Source organism: Theileria orientalis, chromosome 1 (assembly GCF_000740895.1).
Source record: "Theileria orientalis strain Shintoku DNA, chromosome 1, complete genome".
NCBI lineage: Eukaryota > Apicomplexa > Aconoidasida > Piroplasmida > Theileriidae > Theileria > Theileria orientalis.
The window spans coordinates 136726-150648 of NC_025260.1; the positions used below are offsets into that span (position 1 = coordinate 136726).

At 39.8% G+C, this 13923-nt stretch overlaps 10 protein-coding genes across 10 annotated transcripts; 8 read left to right on the forward strand and 2 right to left on the reverse strand.

The window, feature by feature from the left end:
- Window positions 1-130: 130 nt before the first annotated feature.
- TOT_010000055 (conserved hypothetical protein) lies at window positions 131-1776 on the forward strand (the record flags this gene model as incomplete). The annotated part of the gene is made up of 7 exons (XM_009690593.1): window positions 131-333; window positions 366-467; window positions 499-586; window positions 620-721; window positions 752-954; window positions 984-1221; window positions 1318-1776. 7 exons carry the CDS (start codon window positions 131-133, stop codon window positions 1774-1776), a joined length of 1395 nt encoding a protein of 464 aa, XP_009688888.1.
- A 23-nt stretch (window positions 1777-1799) lies between these two features.
- On the reverse strand, window positions 1800-2287 carry TOT_010000056 (NifU-like protein 2, chloroplast precursor; the record flags this gene model as incomplete). The annotated part of the gene is made up of 2 exons (XM_009690594.1): window positions 1800-1934; window positions 1967-2287. The coding sequence occupies 2 exons, from the start codon at window positions 2285-2287 to the stop codon at window positions 1800-1802; spliced, it is 456 nt and encodes a 151-aa protein (XP_009688889.1).
- A 210-nt stretch (window positions 2288-2497) lies between these two features.
- Window positions 2498-3366, forward strand: TOT_010000057 (conserved hypothetical protein; the record flags this gene model as incomplete). The annotated part of the gene is made up of 4 exons (XM_009690595.1): window positions 2498-2699; window positions 2737-2890; window positions 2920-3187; window positions 3220-3366. 4 exons carry the CDS (start codon window positions 2498-2500, stop codon window positions 3364-3366), a joined length of 771 nt encoding a protein of 256 aa, XP_009688890.1.
- Window positions 3367-3411: 45 nt separating this feature from the next.
- TOT_010000058 (conserved hypothetical protein) lies at window positions 3412-3954 on the forward strand (the record flags this gene model as incomplete). The annotated part of the gene is made up of 2 exons (XM_009690596.1): window positions 3412-3525; window positions 3556-3954. The coding sequence occupies 2 exons, from the start codon at window positions 3412-3414 to the stop codon at window positions 3952-3954; spliced, it is 513 nt and encodes a 170-aa protein (XP_009688891.1).
- Window positions 3955-4185: 231 nt separating this feature from the next.
- Window positions 4186-5335, forward strand: TOT_010000059 (protein phosphatase 2c; the record flags this gene model as incomplete). Its single annotated transcript, XM_009690597.1, has 6 exons — window positions 4186-4288; window positions 4319-4445; window positions 4485-4810; window positions 4840-4972; window positions 5008-5161; window positions 5192-5335. The coding sequence occupies 6 exons, from the start codon at window positions 4186-4188 to the stop codon at window positions 5333-5335; spliced, it is 987 nt and encodes a 328-aa protein (XP_009688892.1).
- A 290-nt stretch (window positions 5336-5625) lies between these two features.
- On the reverse strand, window positions 5626-5805 carry TOT_010001205 (conserved hypothetical protein; the record flags this gene model as incomplete). Its single annotated transcript, XM_009690598.1, has 1 exon — window positions 5626-5805. The coding sequence occupies one exon, from the start codon at window positions 5803-5805 to the stop codon at window positions 5626-5628; it is 180 nt and encodes a 59-aa protein (XP_009688893.1).
- A 2200-nt stretch (window positions 5806-8005) lies between these two features.
- TOT_010000061 (50S ribosomal protein L33) lies at window positions 8006-8357 on the forward strand (the record flags this gene model as incomplete). The annotated part of the gene is made up of 2 exons (XM_009690599.1): window positions 8006-8117; window positions 8161-8357. 2 exons carry the CDS (start codon window positions 8006-8008, stop codon window positions 8355-8357), a joined length of 309 nt encoding a protein of 102 aa, XP_009688894.1.
- Window positions 8358-8671: 314 nt separating this feature from the next.
- TOT_010000062 (acyl-CoA-binding protein) lies at window positions 8672-8953 on the forward strand (the record flags this gene model as incomplete). Its single annotated transcript, XM_009690600.1, has 1 exon — window positions 8672-8953. One exon carries the CDS (start codon window positions 8672-8674, stop codon window positions 8951-8953), a length of 282 nt encoding a protein of 93 aa, XP_009688895.1.
- Window positions 8954-10287: 1334 nt separating this feature from the next.
- On the forward strand, window positions 10288-12636 carry TOT_010000063 (conserved hypothetical protein; the record flags this gene model as incomplete). Its single annotated transcript, XM_009690601.1, has 2 exons — window positions 10288-12184; window positions 12332-12636. 2 exons carry the CDS (start codon window positions 10288-10290, stop codon window positions 12634-12636), a joined length of 2202 nt encoding a protein of 733 aa, XP_009688896.1.
- Window positions 12637-13544, forward strand: TOT_010000064 (hypothetical protein; the record flags this gene model as incomplete). The annotated part of the gene is made up of 4 exons (XM_009690602.1): window positions 12637-12664; window positions 12772-12878; window positions 13120-13301; window positions 13391-13544. The coding sequence occupies 4 exons, from the start codon at window positions 12637-12639 to the stop codon at window positions 13542-13544; spliced, it is 471 nt and encodes a 156-aa protein (XP_009688897.1).
- Window positions 13545-13923: the final 379 nt, after the last annotated feature.

Consider the following 13923-nt stretch of genomic DNA (forward strand, 5'->3'; position numbering starts at 1 on the left):
ACAAAACTACCTTAAAGTCTCCAAAATTATTCATAAGCTGGGGACTAAGTTTTTACTATTCTGGTGGTTATCACCCATACACAAATTCTAATTTCAGAGCGGTGGATATATGTGTTTATGAATATGTACAATGATTAGGCAGAGGAGTTTTTTGAGGGCTTTACAGTCTTTCGTGAGCAGCGGCCAAATTCCCACACTCGAGTATTTGGAATCCTTCGAACCCAAAAGCCTTCGTCGTTTAAAAGTGTTCGATGAAACTCCTCCCGAAGATTTTCGTAAGTGGTTTTTTGAGCGGCTGACTTCTCACTATTCCAATCCTAGGTCCATTTTACGGTAGGTGTTCCTGCAGCCCAAATGTGTAACAGGCTTTATCGCAAATACATTTCCGTGGACGACTATCCTTGTTATTCTTGGCTTGTTCGATGCTTGTGTCAACTTGGCAACTCCTTTTCCTTCAATTCATTCTGGTTTGCCCCTTTTTTTTCATTTTTTATTTAGGTCGCCCAGGGATAGGCAGGCTTTGGTTAGCCTCCCTCTGTTTAAGTACTTAATTTTTGATTTAATTGAAAGAAAGCACTTCATACATGTTCGTTTAGTGTGGTCTTAATGTATTGTTTAGCCTAGGCACGTTCCTCGTTTGATATTTGCCTTGAGTGCTCTTGAGTACCGTTGTTGGCCTCTACTCATTCACATCGCAGACTTAGTAAAAAAACATCTACAGGTACCATAAGCCTTAAGATATTTGTTTTAGGACTGGCGTTTATCGACGCTTGCCCTGATGGTTGGTTGTTTAGTCAAACTAGGATTTGACAACACTAACACCCCTGAAAATAATCTGCATAATATAATTTCACTCTTGCTGAACGAAGTTGAAACTCGCGATCCTGCCGACTCGACCCCTTTTGACTGGGCTTTACTTTCCTATTCGCTCGTTCTAACGAATAGATACGAATGGTACTCGGCTGCGCTTATATTTTACTTAGGCCTGACCAGGAAAATGCTGCACTTCCCCTGTACCTAAGTCGTGCCTGCCGGGACTTAAATTTGGAGAACTTACCTCTAAGTGGCTGGACTCAGTACTACTTGTACATGACTCTGTACTGCGCTGACGTTGAAAAACCCAGGAACGAGTCCGAAATTAAGCGTTCAATTCCCTTTCACTTGCAGGAATCCTTATACACCAGGCTTCTGAACGAAATCTTAATCCATGCTCAGCCTCAGGTGAGACCATATAGATACACACACACCCTCATTCACCTTCTTTTAATTTACATTCGCACACATACTTCTACATGGCCGCTTATCAAACTATTATAGGGGTCTGAAATGCTTCAGAAGGACGTTGACACTGTTTTGGAGGGCATGGGCAACACTGAGGCGCTCATCAACTGCTCCGTTGGACGCCCTGACGACGAACAACACTGCCTCTTTGCCGGCCACCTCTTCCCTAACAGGAGGCTCTGCTTGGAATACAACTACCTCCTGCCTCATCCTGACGGCACGCCCGTCGAGGGAGGCCTCGTTTCCTTCAGGCGCAGGCTTTTCAACAAACTCGGCTACAACACTGCCGTCATTCACCGGTTCCAGTGGGACGCCCTGACTGTGCTTGAGAAGGAGGAGCAGCTGCTGCACATCCTGTCCAAGTTCCCGGTCGTTGAATCCGACTTGTACGACAGTAGGCCTGAGCCCAAGACGTTCGAGGACTCTAACTACAAGTATCTAAAGCACCTGAGGCCCAGGGTCACCACCTGGCCTCCTGACAAAATATCGGTCTAAGCTCATAGGTAACACTTATCAAATTAATTATCACTTTCAATTACTTTTACGCAAATCGGACTCCCGTTGGGCGACTTGAGAAACTTAGTCAAATTGTTCTCTATGACTTCCTTCAGCGTGGTCGACCTGTACGGGCATCCGATGCACGATCCTGTGAACTACAAAGGCTTAAAATTACTTCTAAACTAACTTTCACAAATATTTGATTGTCTTCTATTCTACTAAGGTTAATTCCTCCACCATCCGAGGACAGTTGCGGCCTAATGAGGTCCAATACACCTTCTACATTTTTCTCGTTTAGCTCCATTAACCATCCTTCTTCTGAGTATATGGGCTCAGAATCCTCTAAACTAGAATTCTGATCAATATTGCTAGACTGAGAACCAATAGTTAACCCTCGTTTTTGAATTGGAGCTGTAATAGAAGGTATTGTAAAGTTTGACTGTAACCTAAAAGAAAAAGAAAGTGAACATGATAATATGATACAAAAGAATATTAAAAAGGTAATCATGGATTACATTTGTGTAAGTGTTACAAAATGGAATTTTTAGTTATGATTGTGTGCCTTACTTTTATATGTAAATTGTTTGCAAATGAACTTAATCTAATAAATAAATATTTTTCTGTTTATTAATGTTATTATAAACTGTAAAATTTATGGAATCTTCCGATATATCTTCTCTTGTATAAAATATTTTTACGCATAATTTTGGTGTTATTGATGTCAATATCGATATTGTTCTCCCATCATAGTAAACATTTGTACAATGGACGTGTAAATGACTTTGCTCTGAGCTCTAACTTTTTTTTTCAAGCCAGGTTTGCCAAAATATTGAGATGGATTCCTGACACACCTCACGCACATTGTATGAACAAACTGACACACTTTGAGGATTTGGTCAATTATTGTTTAAACCACAAGGGTATGTTAATACAAAGCTGCCAATCAAATTTTTTTAGATACTTTGGGCAAACGGGACATTATTGCCTCACTCTCTTACATGAGAACATTAAAGAATTTTAATTTAGCCTCAAAGAATTTTTTAAAGTACAATCAATTCGTTCTTGACAACCTATCAAAGTTTGATTCAAGCATTCACTTGCTCATACATAGGTATCTACCCATTTCACCTAATGTTTCAGATACGCCATTCTCGGTTACAACACATCGCTGATATCAATATACGACAAGGTGCTGGCAAATGCGCTAGGGAGCCTGGACAATAAGGCGCTATGTCTGATCGCATGGAGCTATGCCAAAAATAACGTTTTTATTGATGACCTTTTTGAGACCATCGGTACCACAATGAATACCCTAAATGGATTTGTAGCAACACTTGTTCTAAACAGAGACTGTAAACTGAATCTGACTGACTTGTCGCTTTTGCTGTGGAGCTTCGCCAAAATTAATGTAATTTTGTGCCATCTAATAAAACTTTTTAGAGAAGAGTTCCTCATGAAATTTTAAAGATAAAGAATGAATTTTTGGGAACCATAAAGTCTATCTTAACCTCCCTAAGCAATGGGCTTAGGACCGATGAAAAGTCCCAAGGCTACTTTGACAGTGAAGGTTGGTTGCACAAGTTTTAACGGCATTTAGGTTCATTTTACAGTAATGTAGTCCATGACATATGCATGGGCGTGAAGTCGTTGGCAGTCCTACTCCCCAGGGACACTTCCACGATTAATCAAATCCTTGTAACCCTGTTCGATATAACCAGCATTTCGAACCTGGCCATCACTTCTCAGGTACCCACTGTTCCCGCCTTACTTTTTCAGGGAATAACTAGTCTGTGGGAGACTTTGCAGTACGCTAACATAAGGGACGAAGAAATACTTGAGAAGCTGTGCGAGCACTCACGTTACTTGAGACTGGACCACTCCTTCAACTCAAACATGTTGACCTCCATAGTTGCCGCCCTCCATAAACTGAAAGTTAAGGACCCTAGGGTCATATACCAGATAGTCCACTGGCTTGAAAAGAGGAGTAGTCAGATGCATCCTCAGCAGATGTACACAACCATATCTCTGCTGGATAGCATGGGTGTGTATCACGATAAGGCGTGGAAACAATTAGGTATTTCCGGGATAACACATGGGCCTTGCAGGTGTTGTAGTTCAGAAGAAGGCCATCGACCTCGAGCTCGGCGAAATAAGGAATCTGTACAACATTTTTAAAAGAAACGGTATTCCTTCTACTCTTAGCTGTGCACACATTCTAACACTAATGGCAATATAGGGAAGGGGAACAATCGCATTTTTGGAATCCTTGACCATTTTGTGTCCTGTAAGCAGGATATTGAGGAATATGGATTCACTTAACTCGTGATGGGGAATGCCATTAGCAATTTGAACCTTTGATCTGTAACATAGTTCTGAATTTTTTGTAAAATATTTATAACTGCATCTATGTCTACTTTGTTCCTAAAAGCAGTTGGTTTGACCGATAAAAACCTATCGAGTTCCGTTTTGAGTTCTTTGCAGAATGTTACGACAACTTCGGTGGAATTAGGTATTTTTATCCCCTAATTTTTCCTTTCAGACGGTGGCTACTTGCTGGTGGATCACTATGGAGAGAAGGGGGTCCGGAAATCCATGGAAGACGAGTGCCTCGTCTGCGACTCCTTAAAGGCGCTCTGCCCGCAGCTGCCTCCCGAGTACGACTTTGCGTAAGTTCGCTCCCTTGCCCCTATCATAGCCCACTTTAGAGTTTTTGGCCTCTTCGACGGCCACGGAGGCCGCCAATCCGCCCTTTTCGCCAAGCAGAACTTGCTCGGCGAGGTGGCCTCACAGCTGGTCGCCCACCTGAACTTGAAGAAGGAGTCCGGTGAGCAGGAGGACTTCGAGGTCACCTTCAAGAAGTCCGTCAACGCCGCTTGCAGGCGTTTGGACACGAGGATCGCAAACGAGGTCCAGGGCTGCTCTGACGGCTCCACCGCCCTGCTGCTCTTCTTCGGGAGGACGACCGTCTACATTTTGAACCTCGGCGACTCCGCCGCCTACCTTTGCAAGAAGGTTGACAGCGTCCTGCACTGTAAGTTTCCACTCCCTAACGCTTTGCAGCGGTGCCCCTCAACGACATTCACAAGCCGTGGTCTCAGAAGGAGAAGGCTCGCATTCTTCACTACGGCGGCACCATTGAGGGCGGCCGCGTCAACGGCCTTCTCGAGGTGACTCGCTCCTTCGGCGACCTGCAGTACGTTTCTCGTGCCTGTTCACTCATTTCCGTAGGCTTAAGAAGTATGGAGTTCTCTGCGTCGGCTCCTTTCGCAAATTTGAACTCGACTTCCAGAGGGACGAGTTAATCGTCATTGCCTGCGACGGCTTTTGGGGCCTGTTTGACGCTGGTGATGCCTGCAGGAAGTCTTTGGACTTCGTCGTGAAGGTAACTTTCCCCTTCCTCACCTTTGTTCAGGAGGAAATGAGGGCCTCCACTTCTCCTCACCTTCCCTTTCCTCAGCTTAAGAAGGTCTGCAAGGAGCTCGTCGACATTGCTTTGAACGTTAAACGTTCCCAGGACAATGTTTCCGTCATGCTCGTTCGCCTAAAAAGCAAGTGAAGCTGCTCTTTAAGTGCTAAGTACATTATTGTAAACACCTATCGCACTGAACACTCTTTTAATCTCATCGACACTCACTCTTTACACTAAGCATTCCTCCCCTTCTCACTGTAATTAAACCAAAATGAGCCATTTTTATTCCATTACTTCAACATGGCTACCTTTTAATAAAATATGCTACTGTGTATTATTTATTTGAGTGTAGTAAATTAAAACTTAGTGCGTTCCTATGTTACATCGTTTCTCCTTTCGAATCTCACGCTTTTTTATCCCTTTAAAACTGCGATTTGCTATTTTACACTGAAAGAGTCCACTATGTCCATTATCTCATCGAACACCTGCTTCGAGTTGTACTTCGCCGACAGTATCTTCGATATGAGGAATGCTCCTGCCAACTTTCTGTGTAGTGAGTATATTTCTGGCGGAGGCGGCTTCTTTCTCCTCGTGAATATTATCTTCGACCTGTCCATGATCTAAAGAGCTGTCACCGCCTCGCTCACTCACCGTTGTGAATATTGTGCTCTTTGCGAAGTCGTACTCTCCAACGTACTTAAACGGCTCAGCTGCGGACAAATGAATAAATTACAGTTAAATGGGCGCATTTGGTCAAGCTCTTGTCCAATTCCATGTTATTTATATAAACTCGCTACCTAACCTATCTCTGTCTAGCTGCTATTCCTGGGCTCAACTGTTACCTGATGCGTTTATTGAGTCCAAATGCGCCTCTAGCACTTCCTTGGTCTCCTCTGGGTGCGTGAATCCCACTTCCAGCGAATACTTAATTATGTTATCGTAATCCTATGCATGTTTTCAATATCAGACGCTCACCTCTCTCACTGATGCTCTAACCAGCTGGAGGTACTGTTCCACGAACTTTCTGTTGTATATTCTGCCTACGTGCTCGTTAGTTTTCCGATATCGCAGTTGCACATAGTGCCACCGTTCCTCCATTGTCTACTTTCTCTTTCCACTTACATGATCCGAAGTCCACCAGTCCTATCAGGTCTGTCTCCTCGTCGTACAGGTAGTTGCTCGGGTTCGGGTCCTGGACTTTTTTTAATTTTCGCTTGCTTACTGTGTTCATCAGCTCATACACGAAGACTTCTGACAGTGACAGCTTCATGATTCTTCTCGCCACTGAGCTCCTCACTTCGTCGCTCAGATCCTTCAACTCCTCCAGCGGTCTCTACATATCGTTTACTTCCATTGTCTCTTACTCCCTTAACGAACTCCGTCGTGATGATCTTCTTCGTCGAGAGGTGACCTATTACTTTCGGCACGTAGAATCCTTCCAGGTTTAACTTTCTGAATATTTCGTAGAATTTTGCTTCGTTGTTGTAGTCGCACTCTGCCATCACCTCAGTTCTCATTTCTCCTGCGTACTGGCTTATGAAGAAGTTGGTCGGCACGATCTTCGTGTACGTCAGCATCCACACCAGGTTGTCCATGTCGCTATCTATTGAGTCGAGTATTCCTGGGAACTGCACCTTCACTGCCACTTCCACTCCCTCCTTCGTTTTTGCTCTGTGCACCTATTTTTTCCTTAACGTGGTCCTCCGCTTACTTGTCCCAGGGACGCGCTTGCCATCGGCTTAAAATCAAACTCCTCAAAGTGCTCCGACCACTTCTCTCCCAACTCTTGTATCAACAGCTACATTTTCGTTATCCTCGGTGCTTTTACCTCTTCCACCTGTTCTTTGTTCATCACGTCTGCTTCGTGCCTTGAGCTTATCAGTGCTTGCCTGAACTTTTCCGGCAGCACGTCCGTTTGCAGACTTAGAAGCTGTCCAAACTTCAACGCCGTTCCTATTCTCCCGTGCTCTTACTACTCTCTTACCTCTCATCTTACACAGACACTCTACTACGTGCCTTATTACTTCGTCGCTTGTCAGTGAATTCTTTAATATATCCTTGTATTCTCCCTAATTATTTTTTATTTTTTCTTTCTTTACCCTTATGCATCTACTCATTGCGTCTTTTGTTCCCGATGAGGCTACGTTCAACAGCATCCCTGCCTTTTCTCTTAAATTTATTCAAGTACCTGCTAATGTTGCTGCTCTCGTTATCCTATCTGTTGGCAATTTGTTTTCGCGCATCTTCCTTGCTAAACTTAATTATTTTATTTCATAAGTACCCGCTCTAGTGCTATAATTTGCCTTTTGTTGTTGGTTCAGGTTCTTCTTGCCCGGGTTTTTTATTTTTTCCAGTCTTTCCAGTTTATCATTGAGGTTATAGTTAGAGGCGCTCATTTCCTCCAAGCTTGTACTTCTGAACTCATATTTAGGGTCAGGTGTCGGTCTCGATGTTTGCAAAATGCTTAAGATTAGTTGAGGAAGAGATGTTAAGTAGGCCGGAAGTAGTGAGTTGACATAGAATGGCAGACTGTTCAGGTCTTCAACCTTTTTTTGGTGTATGTAACTTTCATATCTCTGTTCCAAATACTTCAAATTTTGTTTTCTATATATACTCAGTTGAGATATGACTTTACTTCTGGCTGAAGCCATTCTTTATATCATATAAATATATTTATGTATCCCCATCATTAATTCAATTTCTTGTTCTTTGCTTGATCATTTTTACAAATGTAAAATGTTTTTTGAATTTTACGTTGTATTTGTTTTTTAATTTTTGTAATAGTGACTTTTTTAGTGTGACTTTAATACATATCTTATGAATGTATTATATATATTCATATTCTTATTTTTTTCATATATTGAGCCATCTCACTCTTGGATTCTCCGTAAATGTTATTTTACAAGCAATTATTTTTTACCTTCCAGAGGTAGTAGTAATTTATTCATTTTTTTTTACTTACACACTTTCAGGTGTCCACCCACTTTTAGCTAAGCGGAAGGCTGGTCGAGTATTAATAACTTTGGAATGCAGTGTATCGCGCAAGCTTGGATTTCCTCCTTCACGATATTACACAACTAAAAACAAGGTTAACACTCCTAATAGATTGGAGCTTATGAAATATAATAAGTATCTGAAGAAGCACACACTACACAAGGAAATTAGATAAATGGGCGCTTAAAATATTTTTGTTTCATGTATATGTGACTATTATAATACATAAAATCTCAATTGAACTTTATGTTTTAAAAATTAAATCACTCAACTCCCTTTACTTATTATCTAGCTTTTATTATCATGAACTTTTAGTGGATTCATTTTCATAGTTTTAATTTTTATCATTCGGATATAATTTTATGAATTTTTTTGGCTTAGAGGTTGTTTGATAACTACACCCTATTTTCAGTACAACTATTTATTTTTTATACTTTAACTAAACCATATAAATTATAAATAATAATTCTGAACACTTATTTAGTCTAAATGTCGGATGATTCCTTTGATGAAGCCGTAAAATTCATTTCCGAAACAACATGTATGAAGGCATCTGATGAGCAGAAGTTAACCTTTTACAAGTACTATAAACAGGCTACTGTGGGAGATTGTAACACTCCTAAGCCAGGTATGTTAGATTTTAAAAATAAGGCCAAGTGGGAAAGTTGGAATTCCATGAAGGGCACAAGTAAGGAGGACGCCAGGAAAGCCTATGTCGACTTCCTTGATCAGGTTCAACCAAACTGGAGGAATATGAAAAATTGTGGCTAAATATCCACTTATATGTCTCACATATGAATAAATTTCTTTTTATGTATACTATGTACTATCTATTGTTTGAAACACCCTTGTAGTGTAAATATAACAGTCGGATCATGTAAATATATAATGTATATATTATAAAACATCGTCTCTAATAGTATGGACAATATGTGTAACGGTTGAAATGGATATGGAATAGTACATGTGGTGCCTAACCACCACAATAATAAGAATGACAGTTAAATCAAATTTAATTGATACACATCTATTTAACAATATTTTCACTTAATTCAACTCGTTAATGCCGTTTAAAAAAGATACTCTAAAAGTACTCTGGTATCATTTATTTTAGTCGGGCGTTTCATCATTGCACTGTAATAGTTAAGTTATAAATCTACTTTTAAATCTTCAAATTCATGTTAAATGATCAAAATTATATATATATCTATAAATATTATTGATCCTTTCGCGTTCCGAGTCTTCCAGTGTATAGATCTATACAGTTATGATCTAAAAATTATAATTGTGATTCCCGACTGTACTTGTAGAAAATGAAGGGCCACCACTATTACTACACATTATTACTTCATATTCAACAGCTTTATAAAATTCACAATCACTCTATTGTTCGCTATTCTCATTCAACAATTCTTGTAAAATTTTTACTTACACATTAAATTGTATCTTGCTTTTAATCTCAGAAACATTATCTGCTTTTTGTGTTTAACTGAGATTCCATATTATTCTTTTTTTTCCACTCCAATATAATTTTTTATATTTATTGCAATTTTTTTAGTTGATCTTTTGTTTTTATACACAATTTTGAGCTCCCAATTTTTTATAATATTTGTTCACATAATAAATTTATTGATACAATTGCCATTGTTGTATTACAAACGACCAGGATTATAATTTATTGATAATTGTTACCCCGATCTATCATTAAGTGTGTAAGTTTAATCGTATTACTTCTTTTCAGTTTCAGTATATTATTTATTTTCGCTTGGTAGACAAACAGGATATCATCAAGGCTTTTTATTTATACTATTTTTGCAATCTTTTGCTTAAAATAAAAGGATTTAATTATACGGTTATCAGATTGTACATTGTTAGCTTTCAAAAACAATGCTAACTATGTTCATCTGACTCCGAATGTTTTTTTTGAGCTTATCGGATATAATATTTAAGGAAATATGAGAGTATATCAACGTTTGAAGACTTTGGTATTAATATATTCAATTAAGGACCTGAGATGGTTCATACAGTTTGCACACCATTAGACGACATATCGCGTAGCATAATTGTTTATGATTTATTCGTTTGTTTTTTGATTGATGTGTAAGATGGCTAAAGATACACCCAAGGACCAAGTTAATGTAACTGGAAGAGATGTAAAAGATACTGGAAACCGTACACATATTGCCTCTGAAAACACCAATGTAAATGACGTGGACGCACTCTTAAGTTGTATAGACATATGGAAGAAAAATAGCAAGAAATGTAAAAGGACAAAAAAAGCAAATGTGTTTAAAAAGAACAGGGTTAGTATCAAACAGAACAATGATTTAGAGCGTGTTAACAACGTAGTAAAAGATCTTTTGAGTATGACGAAACTGAGGGCCGAAATACCAAAAAATGTACTCGTTGCCAAACGCAAGAAAAAGAAGCCAGCAATGGATAAAAGGACGTTAATTTCAACGGAAAACTTTCCAATGGAATTTTCGGATGAAGAGGATCTTCCAGAATATCTCAGGACAAAAGTTCCAAAACAGGGATCAATCGACACTAGATTCGCCACCGAATCCTCCAATGAGAATAATGGCGAATTTAACTTCTTGTCCCATTTAAACAAAGATCCCGATTCTAGTACCTTACAAATGATGGACAAAGAGGGTAACAGCATCGAATCTAGACCACTTAAATCCAAAGATGTAAGAGAAATGTGTGAAACACTTGGGATAACTAGCTTAAACATGATGCAGTTTGAGTCTTTGGAAAATGAAACCTCTGACTCCGAAGAATTATTGAACGGAGATGAGTTTATGGTTGACGAAAATTATGAAGAATCTGAAGAATCCGAAGAGGAGTTAGAAGTCACAATAGAAGAATCCGGTTCAAACGTGGAAACAGAAATAGCTGTAGCTGAGTTTAAAACTAAAACTCCTAAAACCGAAGAACCTCCTAGCGAAGATGCTCCTGGTCGTAAACGCAATTATCGAAGAAAATCAGATACTAAGGCGAAATCACTAGTGGCAGTGAGTTCCGCAGAAAGAGCTGCCATAAATGAAGACGAAATTTCATTAGGAACGAAGGCTAATGGAAGGACGTCGCGCACCAGAAGAAACACCAATAGAAATCCACTAGCAGAAGAGGTGGTCGATATCAAGAACATGGAAATTGAAAAGATAAGGGGGGTTTGTTACTGTAAAAGTGACAACAGTTGGACCGCCTGGTGGACAGAGAAGGGGAAAAGTCGGAAGAAGGCTTTTAAGTTGAGTTTATATGGGTTTGAAGGGGCAAGAAGGTTGGCGATTGAGCACAGGATGCGCATGGAGGAACTACTTCCTGAATTGAAGGAAAAGAAGACCAAAGTGAACAAAAGGAAGACATCTGAAGCACTGGGACCGAAAACTAACAAGAAGTCACCTGGAACGACTTCACGCAACATCACCAGGGCTTGTTCCAACACACCTGCTGCTATAGTACCATCTATGGAGGACGGCATATATAAGGGAACTAGATACAGGTCGAAGCAGAACAAAGACAAAGAGGGAGTATTCGTTAATGGAAACACGTGTAACACAAATTTGAACACCAGTTTGGACTCGAATCCCCTTAACCTACAAGTCAACAACGAAGATCCGTTTTCCGATGCTAGGCAGAACGGGACATACGCACATTCTCACAACCAAGATACAATCGTTAACATAAATGATAATGCTGATCTCTGCCAGACGAACGATAACCGCTCCAACGGTAGCCGCGATGACGTTGATGAAGCAAACTATTTACCATACAAAAGGAAAAGGCCCAACTCCTATCACCCAGACATCTGTAGAATAAATGAGATTGAGCACTTTCATGAACTGGAGGATATTATGGAGTACTTAGAAATGAAGGGTAAGGAAGAAAATGGCGGTGTTTACTCGGCAGAGACACTTAGGCAAATCAGACCAATCACACCGAGATTAAACATCTCATCACACATTTACCATCAACACGAGAATGGGTTATGCACGGGTCAAAACAGGGAAACGCCAGAACAAAACAGAGAGACGCCAGAACAAAACAGAGAGACGCCAGAAGAAAACAGAGAGACGCCAGAAGAAAACAGAGAGACGCCAGAACAAAACAGAGAGACGCCAGAAGAAAACAGGGTCACTTCAGTTCATTATCGAATAAAGTTGGAAAAATCAACTCTTGAACAGGTCCAGAACGCCATCAAGGAGGCTCTTGATGACTTACCAAACAAAGAGGAAACCAACGAGAACAACGACAGTGACAATGCGGTAGCTCAGGAGGAGACTCGTGATCCTCAGTCACCCAGCGCCGAAGATGATTATGTAAATGTCGAAGCTGTGAGCATAACATCCGCAGACGGTACGAACAGGCCACTGTATAACATAATTCCCACTTACATAAAGAACTCTGATGGCGACGAAGTCCTCGCCTTCGTCGTCTTAAAGCCATAAATGCTAGGCTCTGTGCACCAACTACGGAGTACTGTAAGTCGTTTATAGCTATATGACTCACAAACTAAGAGTAAGTGATACGGCTCGAATAACATCCATCCAGCATTAATATACTACATCTAAACTTATATATAGTGTACGTTGTTCTATTCTTTATGTGGAATTTTAGTTCGAATCTTTTTTGTGAGGGTTCAGGATGCTGCCGGACTGGTACTTTGCATTCAAAGTTTCTAGTGGTCTATGTAAATTTTTTGTGGGACTTAAAATCGGGCTTAGGTTAATTTGGAAGGCTAGTGTGTGTAGGCCCCAATAATTGGTTGATCGTAGGTAATATTATAATTCGGGGTAGTTTTGAGCTCCGGTGGTTCTGACTAAGTCCTACGTCTCTCCCGTTTCAGTATTTTTTGTCACGCAGTATATCAGAGACAATGGCACGTTACACCCGTGGGGGAATGTGAATTTGCTCAAGATTATCCCTGAAAGTTACCTTCTGATGCTGGTTCTTTTCAAAGGATCGTGGCTTTCAGACTTGAAAGACTCTTAATATGTCAAGTGTGTAAGGTGGTTACTCAGGATCGCCGCGGTGTGTACCCGTGGCCCAACGTGTCTTTAATTAACTTACATAAATCTAATATTAATTACGGGAATTGGTTCGGAAGGTATAGGTTACTTGTTGGATTATATATTTATGCCTTGGTAAGAAGTACTCCTTTATTCATGCTTTTGATTTGATTATATGGTGTCCCAACTTTAGCTTTAATTCATTCCGTTTTATCCTGGATGGTCCAATAAATCTCATTTCCACATGTTCGTTGGTACAGAAACTTAATATGTCTGGTCTTGGAAAGACATATTTTTTCTGGAAAAATGGCCTTCCTTTATGCCTTTCCCATAACCGTAATGTCTAACTTTTGTAATTCGTTTTGTCCCTAATATGAATTGTTATGCCTATTCTACCAAAGATTTAATTTTCAATAGTTTGAATAGTATAATATTTAGTTAACCTGTTTATTTAGTGTAACAATCTTATGGTAAAGGTTCGAGAATAATATTAGGAATGAAAAAGGAAAATGGTTTTTACTGTTCCGTATTATTCCACCAACTTTCTTTCTTTAAATCATACTGTTCAAAACATTTTATTAAATGAAAAATAACGGATGTATATAGATAACGACAACAGGTAGAATAAATTGTCATATTTACCAGCAGCAATTTTTCAAATCGTCTTGATTGTATGTTAAAATATGACAATTTCAATATGGAGTGTCGATTCTGACAAACTTATGC